An 18,632-nucleotide genomic window follows, 5' to 3' on the forward strand; every position below is an offset into this window, starting at 1 on the left:
TAAATCTAGCCTTAGACTTGGTTAAATTTAGCGCAAGGAGAAAACAGGAAAAAAATTAGTTAATACACAGGGTGACAAATTTACCTCTGGAAAAGGAAATGTGGTAAAGAATGGGAGGTTGGGGAGCTCATGCATAAGTTATGCTGGACAGGGAAGTGTAAGGAATGTATTTCATCATCTTATTATCACTGTAAAGGGGAAATCTGACTTGAAAAACCTTTGTGGTGTTGATAATGAAGGTGCAAAATTAGCCTGGAAGATGTTACAAAGCCACAGCGGAAGAATGACTAATAATTCTAAAAGAAAAATAATTAAAGACATCTTGTAGCTGAGAAGAAGAGGATAGAGCTACAAGAGTGGGTTTTATTATGAAATATGACTTTAATTTAAATGAAATAGAATTGTGACAAAATGATCCATTGAGTTTAACATAAAGCTGTCATAAATGGAATGAAGACAAGAATGTATGGCATGTAAAAATGCTAACTAAATTTCAAAGGCAGATTTCTCTGTAATTATTTCAAGATATGTTGAATTAATTTTCATACAAAATTATTAAAGAATTAGAAGGAACATTAGACAGAAACTGTCTTAGAGATATTGAAGTTTCCTGAATTCTTATTGAAATGTATTCAAGAATCAGAAATAGTAATTGATAGAGCAATTTTAAATTAAATTCTACCAACAAAGAGACCTGGAAGATTAAGGATGGAGGGATAATGAAAGATTTAATAATCAGTTGAAGCTTCAGTAGGAGAATTGGTAGGCTAGATAAATGAGGGAATTGCTGTTTATAATGTAGTTAAAAGGCCATTAAATTAAATATGTTTTAATATTTCATGAGTCTCTATGGAAAGCTGGTGGGGTGAACAGGGGTCATGTGTCTCCTGAATCAAAATTTATATGAAATTTGATGGCTAAAATCTAACATCCTATTACTCATTTACAGTATAATAAACCAAAGGTTTTGGAAGTAATAATTTTATGGGGCTTTCCAACCTTGACTACCTGTGTGATAGCAAGCTAAGTAAAAAGATAGTGAACTATGTTAGAGCTACAGCAGTATAGTACCCAAGCTCTGAATATTATTTAAGCAAGACTTGAAGTGCATCCTCTCAAAAGCTGTGTAATATCTAAATAATTGATACTAATAATAATAGTTTTATTTTAAGTACAGTATAGTACTTTATCCCAGCCACATACAAATCAGGAGATGCAAAGGGAAACCCAATATTAATCATAATGTACTTTTCTGGTACTCCATATATGTTATATATATATATAATATATATATATATATATATATATATATATATATATATACATATATAATATATATATATATATATAATATATATATATTATATATATATATATATATATATATATATATATATATATATATTTATATATTTATATATTTGTTATATAATCTTTTATTATTGTTAGCTAACTAGACCACTGCTTCAAGTATGTAGACTACTCTGTCCAAATGGTTGATCAACATTGTTCTGTAGTGTGGAATATCAGATTCTATACAAAATGAATTATTCCAGTTCTTAATTGATTGTACTGCTATTGCCATCCTTGGTTAGTTTTGCATATCATATAAGGGTAACTTTTGGTTTTGTCTTGTAGTACTAATGATAATCAAGTGTTTTCTTACTCCTATTCAAGAAAGTATTCCTTGATCTTTCTGTAAAACCGCACTAATATAGACCCTGTAAGTCCCTAGGATTTATGTATTTTAATTTTTACATTTTAGTTTGGTTTGTTTAGTTCCTGTATGCATTGTTTAAAAAGATACTTTCAAGAGTATTCAGTGACAATTTTATTTTATAAAATGAAACACTTCTAACCCAATAATTTTATAACCCTGTAAGACAGATTAGTAACTACAAGATGATAATGTAGTGCTGTAGAAAGCGGACATACATAAGCACTATGAACTCTTACATATATCACAAGCCCTTATGGTTTCCACTTGTTTTTATTGCCTCCTGTTTTTGTATGTCACACATTCAACAACCAACCAAATTGAGAATCATTTATAGATTTTCTGTCAGTAACATACATTGACTCCACTTTCACTGTTGTAAACGGAAAGCGGTCACGGTCAAGCAGAGTTTGGCGCTATGGCACTTCGCGGCCCTTGTTCCTCTCAGTACTCGGCTTCCTCTCGTCCCGAAGTGGCTCCTAACTACCAGTCACCTCCCTACAAGATATAAAGAGGTACTACTGCTTCAGAACTCTATAAAAGAGGCTTTTACTTTGCTACCGAGGCTAGAAACATCAATCAATTATCGTCTTGTTTGCTCATAGCAATTAACATCTTCATAACAGAAATTGTTTCTGAGCCACGTTGGCATGAGCAAGGTTCTATGTGCACCCTCATAGTAGAGGCAACATACTAATGATAATAAAAAGTATTGTATTAAATAACCCATCAGTCATTTGATCTCAAGATAAGTAACCAAAAAAAAAAAAAAACAACAGATGGGGATTTGAAATACACTGTGCATATACTTTTGCACCTCCACTGTATTTCTTCAGTAACGTACAGTAATTTGTGTTGAACACATCTGTATTGGCAGGTTAATATGCAGTGAGACTCACTATTCTTAGTCTTCACCTTCATTTCAAAATGAATTGAAAACCGTTGTTCACTTAACAAGTGGAAATCATGTGCTCTGTGTTTCATCTTCATTTATTGAAGCGTATCTTTAGTTCTTTGGAAAACAATTTTGATTTAATATTTTTTTTTATTAAAGTATTGCAATTATTATTTTCTATTGAAATGAACACAATCTGGAAGTACATAAATTTTTTCTCACGTACCGTTACTAACTTATACTTTTTAAGTCTACTGTACATGTATTTTGTGCTTTTGTTGAATAATTACGAGACTACAACTGACGTAAAAGTAACTGTTAACTTCCTTTTCAGGCATAGGAAGGAATGATTAATCCTGCATGTCTTGTATATTGTTAGGTGTCAGTTTGATGTATAGTAGCTGTAGGCTAATAATATTAAATTAATCCATGGTGAGAATCGAGTCGTTTAAGTATCAATCATAAATGGAATTTCCCCAACATAAAAGTGTAAAATATGCATGCCGCTGAATTACGTATACCATAAAAATTTATTTGCTGGTTAGCACTGTAATGGCAAGACTGGAAGCTGGAAACTATTTTGATATGTAGTGCCATTTTTTTTTTTTTTTTTTTTTTCATTTTTGCTTGAGCCACTGTCCATGTTAGTTATGTTGCTTATAATTGCATCGTTTTAGGATAACAGTAAGAAACTAGCTTATATTTTATTATACATGTTAGGATATAAAATTAATACAATTTAAGATTGGTTTGAGCGCAACACATATTAATTTATTTAATGTATATATCATATTTGAAATTTTTTAATGTAATTATTTTCTTCTCGTTTAGGTGTAGAATTAATTTTGAAGATTCTGTCTTAAACAAAAATAGTGATTTAATTACATTAAATACTTTACTATTAACAGGCCTAATGAATTAATGCAAACTGTTCGACATACAGTATGCACATTTGCTTGAAAATATGCATATCTGCTTGAAAATATGCATATCATTAAGAAAACAATTCTGCAGTTGCAGAAATAGTATTTTAACTCTTTTATTTTGTGGTTTAGTTGCATAACACACAACTGGTTATCAAAGAATTATTAATTTTATAATATTTCCATTTAGATTTTAAATAAAGTGATATAAAATTGTACGCACAGCAAATCTAAATGCAGCTAATTGATAGACTTATACAAGTATAAGTTGGCTATTGATGAATGCATATATTTATACTTATATAAGTATTACTTGATGTATTGAGTTTATATATCATAGCAAAAGTGCAATACACTGTAATACTCTTTACTCATTGGATCATGTTAATAAGAAGATAGAGCTTAGGAAAGATTGGTGGACTTACAGGCTTTTTAGTCTTTATGTTCCAACTATTTTCTCCTTTATATCCCTTTTACTATATGTATGGGATTACCATTTATGTTGTGTCTAATACAGCTAACTGTAGACTGTACCAAAGATTCTCCATAGTGCTCCTTTAAGTCAGCCCAATGAGAGTAGGCACAATAACTCTGTGGTATGAGTAACAATAATAATAAGTGTCAACTGACCATCCCATTCCAATTTGAAATACTTTATCATTTTCTTTCTTTATAATGATGATAATACATAGCATATATATATATATATATATATATATATATATATATATATATATATATAAATAAATAAATAAATAAATAAATAAATATATATAAATAAATATATATACATATATATATATATATATATATATATATATATATAAATATAAATATATAATATATATATAAATATAAATATATATATATATATATATATATATATATATATATATATATATATATAAATATATATATATATATATATATATATAAATATATATAAATAAATATATATATACATATATATATACATATATATATATATATATATATATATATATATATATATATATATATTATATATATATATATATATATATATATATATATATATATATATATGTGTGTAAATTTGTATATATATGTATATATGTGTATATTTATATATACATATATATATATATATATATATATATATATATATATATATATATATGTGCATGTGTATTTTTGTCAATATACATATTATTTCCCCTCCCTCCAGTGTCATGGCTAGCCTTTTGTATATTGGTGCATATTTGGAACTGCAGATGAGGAATTGATTTTTATCTAGTACAGCAGGGTTAAAGTCATACTTAAAAATCAAAGGTAAAATAGGAATTTGACTTTTGTCAAAAGGGTATGGTATACAAAGCAGACGTAATATTTAGCATGCATAATATGCTGATGAAGTAATATGCTGTGTGTGGTCAGGATTTTATGAGAGATTTGGTAAGGAAAGCTTATGCTAGCCTTTTTAGGGACAGACCACAATGAATGATTCTGTTCATAAAATCTCATAAAGATACCAGAGTTTATAAGATTTGCAAGAAGGATAAAAACAGTTTTTTTGCAGTACAATTTTCAAAAACCATTATATTTTATTTCTTCCATATTGTAATGAAAATTTAAAAATATGATTTTTTTTATTGTTGATTGTAGATTCAAATAAATTTTGATTCACTTATGCAACCAAAACTAAGCGTATGAGGCCTCAGCATCTCATTAAATGCCATGAGACTTTATCATGTAAGAGCTTTTAGATTGTTTTTTGCCATTTTGAATTGGAGCAGGTTTTAGTTAAAATTAATTTCGGTCCTATACAGTAGTCAATAGTCTAGGCATTCATTATAATATCAGAAAGAGCTAAATCTGTTATCTTTCAGTTTTAGTGACTTGAACCATCTTATGTAGGGTAACGTACACAGGCGAAAGTAATTACTCATAAACTTGTTTCTGTGAAAACTTCTCGGTTTTTAAATGATCTTAGTGACTTTCCTGTTGAGTAAATTGTTCTGTATTCAAAACTGCATGCTAAAATTCCTTACACCATTTAGTTTTTAATAATATGTTTCCATTTACTTGACAGTTGTTTACTGATCTCTTGATTGATTCACTATTTACTGTGTTGGTGACTTTTAATGTGGAAATCACTTTACATAGTATTTGTATGGCTAAAATGGCATTGACAGCAAATGCAGTGTTGCAAAATTACATAATGGAAAGCAAATGTCATGATTTGTGATACTAGAATATGTTGATTTATTAACTCACCATATCTAGTAGTGCCTTTGGTATTTGTTTATACTGCAGAATGACACTTGTTGCTTCAAAGTTAAAATTTTCTTCTCATTCTTTTTCAATGCTTATTACTTCGTAAGTTATAGTTTTTTATTCCAAGTTAACAACACCTTACTGTCCATTTAATCAAAGTGGTTTGAATGGGTTTCTAACAGCTTCTAGCTACCATTTAAGTAAGCTCTTTTTATTATATAATTAATCAGTACCTGTAGCCGTACACTTAATAAGTAGAATGGCAGTCACAAATTTTCTCTGTATGAGAACAAATAAACTGTGGTGTTGGCCCAATTGAGATAGTTTGATGCCATGTTTTACCACTTGAATGGGGAAGTAAACATTGTCTTAACGGCAGAGTTATAACAGAATATTAATATACAAATGGCTCTGGAGAACCTTTAGTTTATTCATAGAGCTTTTAAAAAATGTTCTAAATACTCACATAACCATAAATCATTTCAAGTTTTATTCAACAATTTCCTATCACTTATCGGTAAACATTCATTCAGTATCAAGTAGCAATTCTAGGTTACAGGAAGAAATATATTGTAAATTGCCTTTAGCTGTTGAATGGATACCTTCAATTTAAAAACTTGACTTTCTTTATAAGTACACTATTCTGTATACTTGTGAATAAATATCAGTTCTGCTACAAAACACACAGATAAAATGTCTTCGAAAGTGTTGGCTGGTGAATCAATTTTTTTGGTTTTCCTTTTTGTCATTTCTTTAGCTTTCATCACAATTCAATCCCCATTAATTTCCTTCCATCCCAGAATTGGGTACATATTTACCAGGCTATCTTGTGAGTTTTCATGTGAATCACTCTTTAGCATTTTAATATCAACATAGCTGTCTTGGAAGTACAGTTTAATGCCCTAATCTAATCCAGACATACATGGAAAAAAGTAGAATGAGTAAGAAAACAGAACTGAGTTTTGTTACTTAGATATGGATTAATTCCACCAGTTGTAAGATTTCCATACCAATCTATTGTGCCATGTTTTAAAAGTACATTGCCTTTATTGATGCTCTTACAAAAGAGTATGGTATTGTGAAATTCATGTTTTACTTGTGTAATGGCTGGAAATGACCATTAATACCGCATACAGTATATCAAAGATACTATCATCTCATTGATGCCATGGCTTTAAAACTGTCACCTATGCTTACTTTTGAAACTTCGTCATTCCCACTTTGTTTCACCGTAAGACGCAATTAGTTTGTGTGTAAAGGGTACTTTACTTATGCAGTATATTTTTTTCTGGGGGAGGGGGGTTAACTTAAGTGTAGTCTTCATTCTCCTAGAAATATAGACAAAGACAACAATAAGTCATCTTTAGATTCAAGAATACTTTAACATCTGTATGTATTAAGGGTACTGTTTATAATTCCATTTTTTTTTTCATTGTATTATATTTTATGTACCTGTATCTGAATTTTTTTTATAAATACTGTATTCTGTGTAAGTTACCAGTTGTAAGATAACAGTCCTGTACATACTGTATTCACTTCTTGTGGAGCAGCTTTTATCTAACATGTTAATCAATTTGGGGAAAAAAATTATTGATGAAAATATGTAGCGAGCTACGAATCCCAGATTAGCTCTTCAGTTCCTTAAGGAAATCTTGATTTTTGAAGGTCTCCTTTGAACATCAGCTGTCTTAAGAAGCCAATATATAGTGTTTCTGATTCTTTATACTGACAATTGCAGTGAAATCCTCTTTCATTTGGATATAGATTTTATTTTCTACAGATAATTTATTTTCCAGCAGAACTTTTAAATAATTTAATAGCATTACTAACAACTTTGCTTCTTACTAAAAATACCTTGTATATGCTATGCGAGCTATAAAAGCTCCTGGTGGGAATATTTATTCCAAACTGTAAACCTTTCTAAAATATACCTACACATACATAAGTATTCTTTCAGTTGATATAAATTTGCATTATAAGTTATGTTTTCATGTGCCTGAACTTAGGATTTCATATGACCATTATTTTCATCAGATATCATTTTGCCATGTTCATTAGTGCCAATGTTTTGTGATTTGCTCTTTATAAAGAAAATTATGCCTGTACTAATATGCATTTTGTTCAGAATAGTACATTTGTCACAGCATGAAAGGAGTATTTATATTTAATATTGTAATAAATATTCCTTCCCTTTGTTACTTTATTGATTTGGAAATGCTCAGAAAGATCTTGATCATGAGTTCTATTCTGCTCCAGTTTTTAGGTTTCACAAATATTTTTCAATAGTTTGATTATAAGAAAACTTTCTCCCCTAAATGGATAAAGAATATAACTTGAAACCTTACTTTGTTTATGGTAACCACGTAGTATTTGGTTCTTTCTACTTTGTGACAAACTATTATTGCAATTTCAGTGTTACCTATTTGTAATAATCACTTTATGGGTTTTTTTTTGTTTACTCACAGTCGGCTAACAGGGGAACTACAGGAAGAGGTAACATATGCAGAGCCGGTTTTGGTACCACAGCCACTCAATAAGCCAGTAAACCTTGTGCTTAATATGTCACCTAAGGCAACTGTGAAGACTCCCGGGTCAAACACTCCTGGTGGAAACATGGGGAATGTAGGGCCCCCCATGGGTCCATCTTTAGGGCTTCCTACAACTGGAGTATCATCAGGACCACATGACATTCCCTTACATTACACCCCTGAATCTTACTCCACTCATGGAACTCTACGGTCATCTGAGAAGTATGGAACTCGAGGACGTGACCACCGGCAACGGGATTATGATCACAGGCTGGTCGATGGATATTCAACTACTCGTTCTGTCAAGAAAGTGTATCTGTGAGGTGCCTACCTTATTCTCAGTTCCAGCCCCCCTTCATTAAATAGCACTTATTACTTTGTAATACAGATGCGAGTCATAGCTAACCTTAAGCTTTGTGTTTGCTGCAGTGCATGGATGGGCTGGTTTAAAGTGTGGGCATGTGGGATAGATGGATAATGAAAGAAAAGGGATTCAGTAAATTTTCATGCATGAGAATCCCGTTCTAGTCCCTGACTCACCGCCAGTATTATGTACATAACACCCTAGTGCCAAGAGACACTTCTGCTCCTTAGGTATATCAGGATGGTTCTCTTCCTTTGGTATATCTCTCCTGTAATCAAAGTACTCTGTAGCTAGTGTCATGTAAATCAAATCCTGGAGTCAAGAGACTAATTCATGTGACTAGCATTCATGAGAAGAACTAGGGTGTAAGAAGTGACTTAGATTAAACTGATGTAGAGACAATTATGTATTATATTGACTTGTAATAATTAATAATACTAAAGAAATTGAAAATAATTATATAGTAACAGAAATGCAAACAGCAGTCTAGGATAAGCCAGAATGAAATGAGTTTTAGTGAATGATTTGTATTGGGTATATTGGCTGTTGATAATTTAAGTAAGAGTGTAGTGAATTTGAAGGCAGAGCTGCTTTTTGACAGCAGATCATTTTGCAATGAATTGTATTGTAATTTTCATAGTATTACAGGATCAAGATAGGAGTATGTTACTATAAAATATAAAAAAAGACAGTAGAGAGTGCAGTAGGTTGCCCATTTTCAAGACATGTTAATATTCCAAGAAGTCTCCTTTTCTGCAATGTTATGGATTGAAATAAAAAAAAAACATGTCCAGTACAGGTAATTCCAAGACTATATATAAAAGTGATTGAGAGATCTGTATAACATATAAGCATTACATAGATTAGTTTATGGTGTTAGCCATACAACTTATTAGGTTAATAACCTAGTATACCAGTCTGATGATGTTGGTTAACCAAGATATCGTACTGTATGTACAGTCGCATGTACGGTTGTATGTGAACAGATGCATACTCGTGCACTCAGCCATTTTACAGAATGGAGTTCTATGCTGGATTATATTGCTCCCTAGTTTGGTGTTGTATAATCTGACATTGCCTGTATTGTGCATTTCATCTGTTATAACTCCTGTATAGAGCCTGTGATAAGTGAAGTTTTCTTGGACATTCTTGTCAAATTCATGAACAAGTCAGAAGTGTAGTGCTCTTACTATGTGAATGTATGAGTTATACTGTATGTGCATGTAAAAATATATACATGTACACATGCACATCCGCATAAATATGCTGTGCAGATACAGCATACCTCAGAAGTCCACGCTAATTTTAAGGGCGTAGATCTGTAATAATGGTGGATCTGACCAAATAGTCTCAAGCTTAAACAGTTTTAAGCCCTGCAGACTAATATGTTGATCACAGATAGGGGATGGGTGTAAGTCTTATAAATCCACAAGTTCAGAGGGTATATATTGCCTCGTATACATGTATACATGTACAGACATTTCCAGACACCAGACACCAGACACACAGAAGGCATGAGAATAATTCCTAACACTTACAAAAAATACTGTACATGCTTCACCATATGTAATATATCACCCAATCCTATTGCTATACTCATGAATAATTTTCCCTTGGAATTCCCAGTTTCAGAATTAACTGATAATTTTTATTATTGAGATTATGAATGAATCTTGTATATAGTGTATTCTTGTCCATTGTAGAAGTACTGTATTTTAAAAATGGCATGATTAATAATTTTTTGAGCCTTTGATACAGAATTTGAGAGGCTGCTGCTCCTTCTTGCCATAAAAAGGAAAGGATGATATAACTATTTTAAGGTCTGTAAATATTGACCATTTCACATGGTGATTAGGGGAAAAATACCATTTTATGAAGGGGATAGGAATTTATTTCTGCTTGTATGTACTGGAGTGGAGAGATGGAGTTGGTAAGCATAAGCTGGTCTGATTTTTCTCCATAACTATTTACACTTCGTGCAAGGTAAATATTAAAAAAAAATACTGTAATAACATTGCAGCACACATGTTTAGGCTGTATACGTTATGGAGATGATCAACCCAAGAGTGTATAATTCCGTGTACATGGAATTATTTCATGAATTTTCCCATCTAGTTTGTCTCATTCATGGTATATTTTATTTTGTCCAGTTAGAGCAGTATTGTTTCTACCTCTAACAGTATGTGAAATAGGCACAAAATGGGCACAAACTCTTGGTGCTTTCATGCATTTTTTATTTTGTTGTACATTTCCATTGAGTGCAGATATGTCTGTTGGCCTGATTCATTTGTTGTGCGACATATAAAGGGTTTTGTTTTGTGTATACTATGGTGCCTGCCACAGTAGCTTTTGTACAATCTTGTTCTTTTTAACGGACTGTTTCATAGGCTGGTGAAAGTACTGTAGTCTGGAGAACTCTACCTACTGTATTTGTCTAACAACAACTGAATAAGGTTTGTAGAATTCCACCCAAACCTTACTGAATGTAGCAAGTTACTATTTCACATCAGTCAAGTGGATTTTAGTGAAAGACAGTATGATTTATATTTTTTATTTTAATAGAAATCTCAAGTTTTTGAGTACAAATTTTATTGAGTTTTTATTTGCTTGCTGGATTTTGCTCCCAGTTACATGTGTTGCAAAGTACAAACATTATGTAATGAAATTGCAAATACATTTTTGATGTATTTTATTTTATGGTTCTAGTACACAGCAGTGATTTTATGTAGCTTCCCAAACATTACAATATTATTCTTCATACCATGTTATAATGGTATTGTGTTTTTTGAAAAGTTTATTTATCAGTGTCATTCCCCCCCATAAATATCACTTATCTCATCTTAGGTCAAAGATTGTAAGGCTTTAAGAGTATAGGTTATTATTAAGGGAAGATTTTTACAGGGCACAGATGTAGAGGCTGCTGTACAGAATTGCTTTGTGGTGACAGTGTAGTGTGGGTGTTGCTTCGTGACTGTAAAGGTGAGATGAGACTAATGTGTAGTAGAGTTCTGGCATGGAGCGCTCAACCCACCAAACTCCCTTGACACCATCCTTGATTTGTTTTTCTGCCGCCGGGTTATGTTCATCAAACTGAAAGTAAAACGTGTCAGCAATGTATTTTCCTTGCACATTAAATGTTGTAAGTGGAAATTAGAGCAAAAAGGTTTTTAACAGTATAAAGTTTGATGTTATTTCATTGCATTGGTTTTAAATGTCTTAAACAAAATGGCAAGCAGCTGCAAAATGTAGTTTGCATTTAATACTCAAAAGCAAACACACAAACAGCAAGTTTTTAATGTGCAGAGGATAAACTCTGTTAACATCACAAGGATATATAACAAAAATGCCAAATTTTTGTATGTTAAGATTGAATTACAATGCCAGTATGATTTTTAATTGTACATTGTCACATTTTGTAATAAGACCTTTGGTCATGGACAATTTATTCATGAAACAATGTACCCTGGTAGTAGTTTCAACTTGAGAAATTAAAAAGACAGTGAAGTCCCCTCTTAACCATAATCTTTATTTGAACTTCAGAGTTATTTGTGTTATGTACTTAAAATTGGTACATTTCAGTTTTCCCCTCTTTAATCTTGGTGTTGGTAACATTTTAAAAAATAGAAAAAGAAAATTTTCATCAGTTAAGAAGCTTTGTTCCCTGATTAAGTGCCTATGCAAATAATTAACTTTTACCCCTCTTAAATTCTGATATATGAAAATAATACTATAAAGGGCAACATGAGGATTGGGACTAAGACTTTTCTTTTAACCAAAATAGTTAAACTTCTACCAGGATAACCCTTTTGATTTCTCCAAACATTAACAATTTTTCATTGATTCCAGCAACCGCTGAATGTACATACATATTTTTGTTAGTTTGTGAGTGATTATGAACTACCAGTTGACCTAAACAGTCTGATTTTAAGAAAGACAATCTGGTCAGTGGTATGGTCCTATTATTAACCATTAAAGTCACTACATTCCTAATGTAGTATGTTCTTAAACCTTTTTAATTATGTCAAATGTTGCACAAAGGAGAAAAATATATATCTATATAAACAAATATAAAGTATTTATGGAGAACCCCATAGTGCATTCGTCAAGTTCCAACTACTTTCATATTTTGCTGTAATATCCTATACTATCAATATGTAGAATGACCAGAGTTATATAGCAATGCAAATAGAACTTTACATTCCTAACAAAGGAGTAAATCAAGATGCTTTATCATTTGCAACACCAGTAAGTTAACTAAGTTATAACTTAGCCCCTAGCTATACTACAATAAGAGACCAATGAATACAATGTATATCATATATGAATACATAAGGTTTGTCAGGTACTTATCTCCAGTAGTTACTCCTATTTCTTAAATGGGACCCGGCGGTATTATCCACATTTCTCCCACCTTTTAGTCAATGCTTCCCATAGCCCCAACTCCTTGCGCCCTGCGCACCAACACATCATCATTGTTATAATAAAATGTGCATTTACTTTGATTTTTTTTTGTTTCCTGTGTTTCTAGGGAAGTATTTATATCCCCATCATAACCAATCTAAAGCTCTGCAAGAAAATTATTATCAACAAATTCCAGAATTATTTGGTCATTTAAAGATGAATGCAGCTATTTTCAAAGCCCACAATTCTGATTACCTTGGTCTTCAACAATGAGTACCACAATTTGGTACTTCAAAGGTTGCACTTCATTTCACACAAGGAACACAGCAACCAGCTTCTGTCGTAAATATCCAAACCATTTCACTTTATATATCAAACCTAACAGAAAATTGCATGTGTGCATATGCATTAAATTTTAACCAAAATCTGGACTGTACCATCTGACAGTGCTGAAAAGGCTACATCTGCTATCATCTGCTAATAGGGGACTGGATGTAAAAGCAAACGGTTAATATATGCACTTGAAATTCTTAATTAATCATGAAGCTTTTTTGTGCTGTTGATATGGAATTCCTATGGAATATAAGTTCGCAAGGGATAACAAATTTCTCCATAAAGGTTACTGGTACTGAATATTCAATATTTCTGATATGGAATTCAGATGGAATATAAGTTCGCAAGAGATAACAAATTTCTACGTATAGGTTACTGGTACTGAATGTTCAATATTTCTAAGTGTAAACATTACTTTAAAACAATGCACAACATATATTTTTCTAACTATGAAATATTCCAACACTCACATATTCTGTTATTCCTTCCAATGGAAGGTACAAAGAGTAGAACATAAATAGGTGAAAGTTATTAGCAATGGTTTAATATGAAGACTATACTAAAATCTGGCTCACCTAGTTTCTGCCTTATATGAAATCACCTTTTTGGTCATATTACTTCTCTTAAAGCTCATCTTATATAGACGTTTACCACCTCAAACTAAAAACCCTGATTTCTTACTTTACAATGGGGCTAGCCCTCAAGTATAGTATAGAGACAGTCTAGTGGCTAATAGCAATAGCCATGGCTTGGGGATGCCATATCCTCTTTTATCTTCCACTGTCCGCATTGACCTCATGCAATCAGGTTGACTGCTTTTGCTCTGGGTCACCAGTGATAAAGCCAGTTATTTAAGTTGTAAGTTATTGATATACAGACATGTCTTCTAGATTTGTTGGTAATTACTGCGTAGGTTGTTAAAAGAATTGTTTCTGGCCGATCATGATCCATATTATTATTATTATAATTATTTGCTAAGCTACAACCCTAGTTGGAAAAGCAAGATGCCATAAGCCCAGGGGCTCCAACAGGGAAAATAGCCCAGTGAGGAAAGGAAACAAGGTAAAATAAAATATTTAAGAACAGTAACATTAAAATAAATATTTCCTATATAAAATATAAAAAATTTAACAAAACAAGAGGAAGTTTAATTAGATAGAATAGTATGCCTGAGTGTACCCTCAGGCAAGAAAACTCTAACCCGAGACAGTGGAAGACCATGGTACAGAGGCTATGGCACTACCCAGACTAGAGAACAATGGTTTGATTTTTGAGTGTCCTTCTCCTAGAAGAGCTGCTTACCAAATCTAAAGAGTCTCATCTACCTTTACCAAGAGGAAAGAAGCCACTGAACAATTACAGTGCAGTAGTGAACCCCTTGGGTGAAGACGAATTGTTTGGTAATCTCAGTGTTGTACGGTGTATGAGGACAGTGGAGAATCTGTAAAGAATAGGCCAGATTATTCGGTGTATGTGTAGGCAAAGGGAAAGAACCGTAAACAGAGAGAAGGATCTAATGTAGTACTGTCTGGACAATCAAAGGACCCTATAACTCTCTAGCGGTAGTATTTCAACGGGCGGAAGATTAGAATTCCTCTCTTAGAGCCTTGACTTCTGCAAAACCCTAGCATTCCATAATCCAATCCACTCTATTGGAATACTAGCTAGAGGGGCCTAAGACTAAGTTGTTAGCCTGGATTCTAATATCCCTCCGCTCCCTGAAGTAAGGGCTCGTATGGAACCACATATTTCATATATGAATGGCGTGGCATATCGTATGATTCCTTTAAACAAAAACACACACATTTTCAACAATCAGTTACGTTTCGGCAAAAACTGATTGGCTCCATCAAGTTCCTTTGATGTCAGTGCACGTCTTACACAGCCTTGACAACCAGCGCATCACAAGTGTTGGTGCTAGTACCTCAACTACTAATATGAGACCTTCAGGTTGTGAGAGAATATTGGTCCCTGGTGAGCGATCAGCTGGACTGGGGTTCAAGACTACCTCAAGCTCAATACTTTAGTGTCTTGTGGTGTCTGCAAACTCTCCATCCTTGTGAGCTAAGGATGGACAGCTTGGGAGAGGCTACAGCTTTACCTGACGAGTCGTCAGCATCCATTGTCTAGCCCTGAAAAATAGTCAAATTAGTTGCTTAAGGCAAGTTCTGATTCTTTTTACTCTTAAGGTGTTGGAAGTGGGCTTCCTCAAAGACGACTTATGCTCCCCAATTTTCTCAGATCGGTTTGAATGCTGAAAAATTGCTATCTCAAATACAAAGGAAGGCTGGTAATTAGGGTAAGCATTTAGCATTAAAGCCTTCTATCCCACAAAGACTTTCTGGCATATATAAAATGAATCGATTACCTAATCTTAATAGAATATGACCTAATCTCTTTCCTTGAACCCAACATTAATGCTAATAAATATATATCTTTGAATGCTGGGTTTGCTATTTGTGAGAAGTATTCTGGAAATACTTTCTTTTGCAGAAGTATTCTGGAAATACTTTCTTTTGCAGATTCTATGGAATGGGTTATTTCTAATCCTATGTGGTAACATCCCTGACTGGTGATCGCCAGACTGGGGTTCAAGTCCTGCTCAAACTCGCTAGTTCCTTTGGTCGCTGCAACTTCACCATCCTTCTGAGCTAAGGAGGGGTGGTTTGGGGGAGCCTATAGGTCTACCTGCTGAGTTATCAGCTGCCATTGTCTGGTCCAATATCATCTCAGTCAGAATTGGAAGTGAATATTCAATCTAGCCATAATCTCTATTCAAAGATAAAGAGCCAATTTCAACGGCTACGTTGGTGTGACGATCATCGTCAGTTATCTCAAGAAGTCAACTTGGAAATGAGGACCCAAGACCTTTTTGTTCACAGATGCTTCACAGGAATGGTGGGGAGACACTCTAGATTTTATCCATCATTCAGGAAAATGGATGTTGCAAGGATGAACTTTTCATATTATTTCCTGCAACCTTTAGAGGTATTCAAGGCCCTTTAGGATCAGGAATTGCTGATAATAGGAAAGTAGTGGTGTTTCCACACAATACAACAGCAGAAGTTTATATCCGGAAACAAGGGAGAACAAGATTGGAATCCCTATACAGGATAGTAAAGATGCTATTAACTTGGACAAGTCTGAGAGAAATAATATTCTTCTTAGGTTCATTTCAGGAGAGTCGAACATATTAGTAGATCAGTTAAGCAGGAAAAATCAAATTCTTACAAAGGAATCATCTTTACATTTGTTTGTACATGGGAAGTGGTGGGGACAACAGAGTGGGGACATGTTATCAACATTTCCAACCAAGAAAATAGATGTTTTTATAAGTTCCAGATCCCTAAGCATTTAAGATGGATGCCCTTTTTTAGGACTACTCAAATCTGGACTTAAACAGGTGATAAACAAATTCAGTCTCTATAAACAGCAGTATGGCACTGGTGGCTCCATTTTGGCTTCAAAGAGAGAGTGGCTTGCAGACCTAGGGCTTTTGTTGTTGGAGTGTCCATGGAGGTTGCCATGCAAAACAATCTTTTAAAGAATACTGGTTTCAAGGATGACGCATCCAAACCCATACGTGCTTCAACATACAGTACAGCATGGAGAATATCCACGGTTTTCTCAGAAACAGGGTTTTTGGTGTCCTCTAGATTGTTTATCTTAGGTTCCAGGAGACTGTTTACTAATAGATCTGTATCAGACAATGGAAGATTTATTTTGATTGATACACATCAGGAAATATGTCGGTGACTAGAACTATTTTGGTTGATGATAAATTTTCATTTTTTTTTTTTTATAAGATAATGTAACTTTCAGCTATTTAGCGTTATATATCCATGCTTAATACTGTACTAAAACATCTAGGAATAGATTTTTCCATCTCAGGTACTATTGCAGATGTATTTAGGTCTTAAAATTGAAAGACTGGTCATCAAATATATTTTCTGGAAACTATATGTAGTACTGTATTTTAGTACATTATTTAAAAGGGCTGCATTTTTTACCTTTGGAAAATCTTTGGTTAAAGATCAGTTAAATGCATTAGTGAACTACAAAGTTTCTTATAATGTAGGCTTTGGAAAAATGATGATCACTTTATCTCTTTTGCCTACATTCAGAGCTAAGAATGATTCTAAAACAAAAGGTTTGCCAAGAATTTTTAAACTTTCTTTTAGAGAAGAAGTTATACTGTAATTGCAACAAAGAATAAGTTTCTTTGTCCTGTAAGAGTTATAAGCCTTATTTTCACAAGACTACACACACACATTATGGGTAATGTTCCTAATGTAATGACCTTTCTTGTTAAAACTTTGGTCGCTGTGGCTCACAAGAAATTGGATCAAAGTTTAATGAAAAACTTGAAAATTGGGGGTCATGATATTACAAATCTTGCTACATCTCTTAATTTGTGCAGGAATATTCCTTTGGAAAGGGTTTTAGAATCAGCTCAGTGGCATGGCAAGTCTAGATTCGCTCAACATTATCTTAAAGAATCCTGGTTTGCTTATCAAGACTTGGGCTTTAGATGATACAGTGGCTGCTCTTATTGTAGTCTAATAACAATTGCTTTGTTTTATTATTATTATAACTAGCAAAACTAGAACCATAATTGGAAAAGAAGGAAGCTGTAAGCCCGATGGTTCCAACAGGGAAAATAGACCAGTGAGGAAAGGAAATAGGGAAACAGAATAGTGTGCCTGAGTGTACCCCCAAGTGAGAGATCTCTTAAACCAAGACAGTGAAAGATCATGGTACAGAGGCTATGGCACTACCCAAGAAAAGGGAGCAATTGTTTGATTTTGAAGTGTCCTTCTAGAAGAACTGCATTCCATAGCTAGTTTCTTCTACCCGTACCAAATGGAGTGTTGCCACTGAACAATTACAGTACAGTAGTTAACCCCTTGAGTGAAGAAGAATTGTTTGGTTAACTTAGTTTTGTCAGATGTATGAGGAAAGAAGAGAATATGTAAAGAAAAAGACAGATTATTTGGTGTATGTGTAGACAACAGGAAAAAAGAGCCGTAACGCAAGAAGGATCCAATGTAGGTTGGCCAGGCCACCAGCCACCTGTTGAGATAATACCGCTAGAGAGTTATTGGGTCCTTAGATTGGCCAAACAATACTACATTGGATCCCTCTCTCTGGTTATGGCTCATTTTTCCTTTGCCTATACATACACCGAATAGTCTGGCCTATTCTTTCCATATTT

The 18,632-nt window shown here is 33.1% G+C and overlaps 2 protein-coding genes across 2 annotated transcripts in view; one reads left to right on the top strand and one right to left on the bottom strand.

Annotated features, from left to right (window-relative positions):
* LOC137615987 (semaphorin-1A-like) overlaps positions 1-10,217 on the top strand; it is an 85,182-nt gene extending 74,965 nt beyond the window's left edge. Inside the window, exon 11 of the mRNA XM_068345669.1 lies at positions 8,257-10,217. Within this exon, the coding sequence (XP_068201770.1) occupies positions 8,257-8,641 (385 nt within the window). The 3' untranslated portion in view covers positions 8,642-10,217. The remainder of the gene's footprint in view (positions 1-8,256) is intronic.
* Positions 10,218-11,544: 1,327 nt separating this feature from the next.
* LOC137616645 (glucoside xylosyltransferase 2-like) overlaps positions 11,545-18,632 on the bottom strand; it is a 39,692-nt gene continuing 32,604 nt past the window's right edge. Inside the window, exon 9 of the mRNA XM_068346566.1 lies at positions 11,545-11,773. The gene's annotated coding sequence lies outside the window, so the exon portion shown is untranslated. The remainder of the gene's footprint in view (positions 11,774-18,632) is intronic.

The sequence above is a fragment of the Palaemon carinicauda genome, chromosome 22, assembly GCF_036898095.1.
Source record: "Palaemon carinicauda isolate YSFRI2023 chromosome 22, ASM3689809v2, whole genome shotgun sequence".
In the NCBI taxonomy this organism is placed as follows: domain Eukaryota; kingdom Metazoa; phylum Arthropoda; class Malacostraca; order Decapoda; family Palaemonidae; genus Palaemon; species Palaemon carinicauda.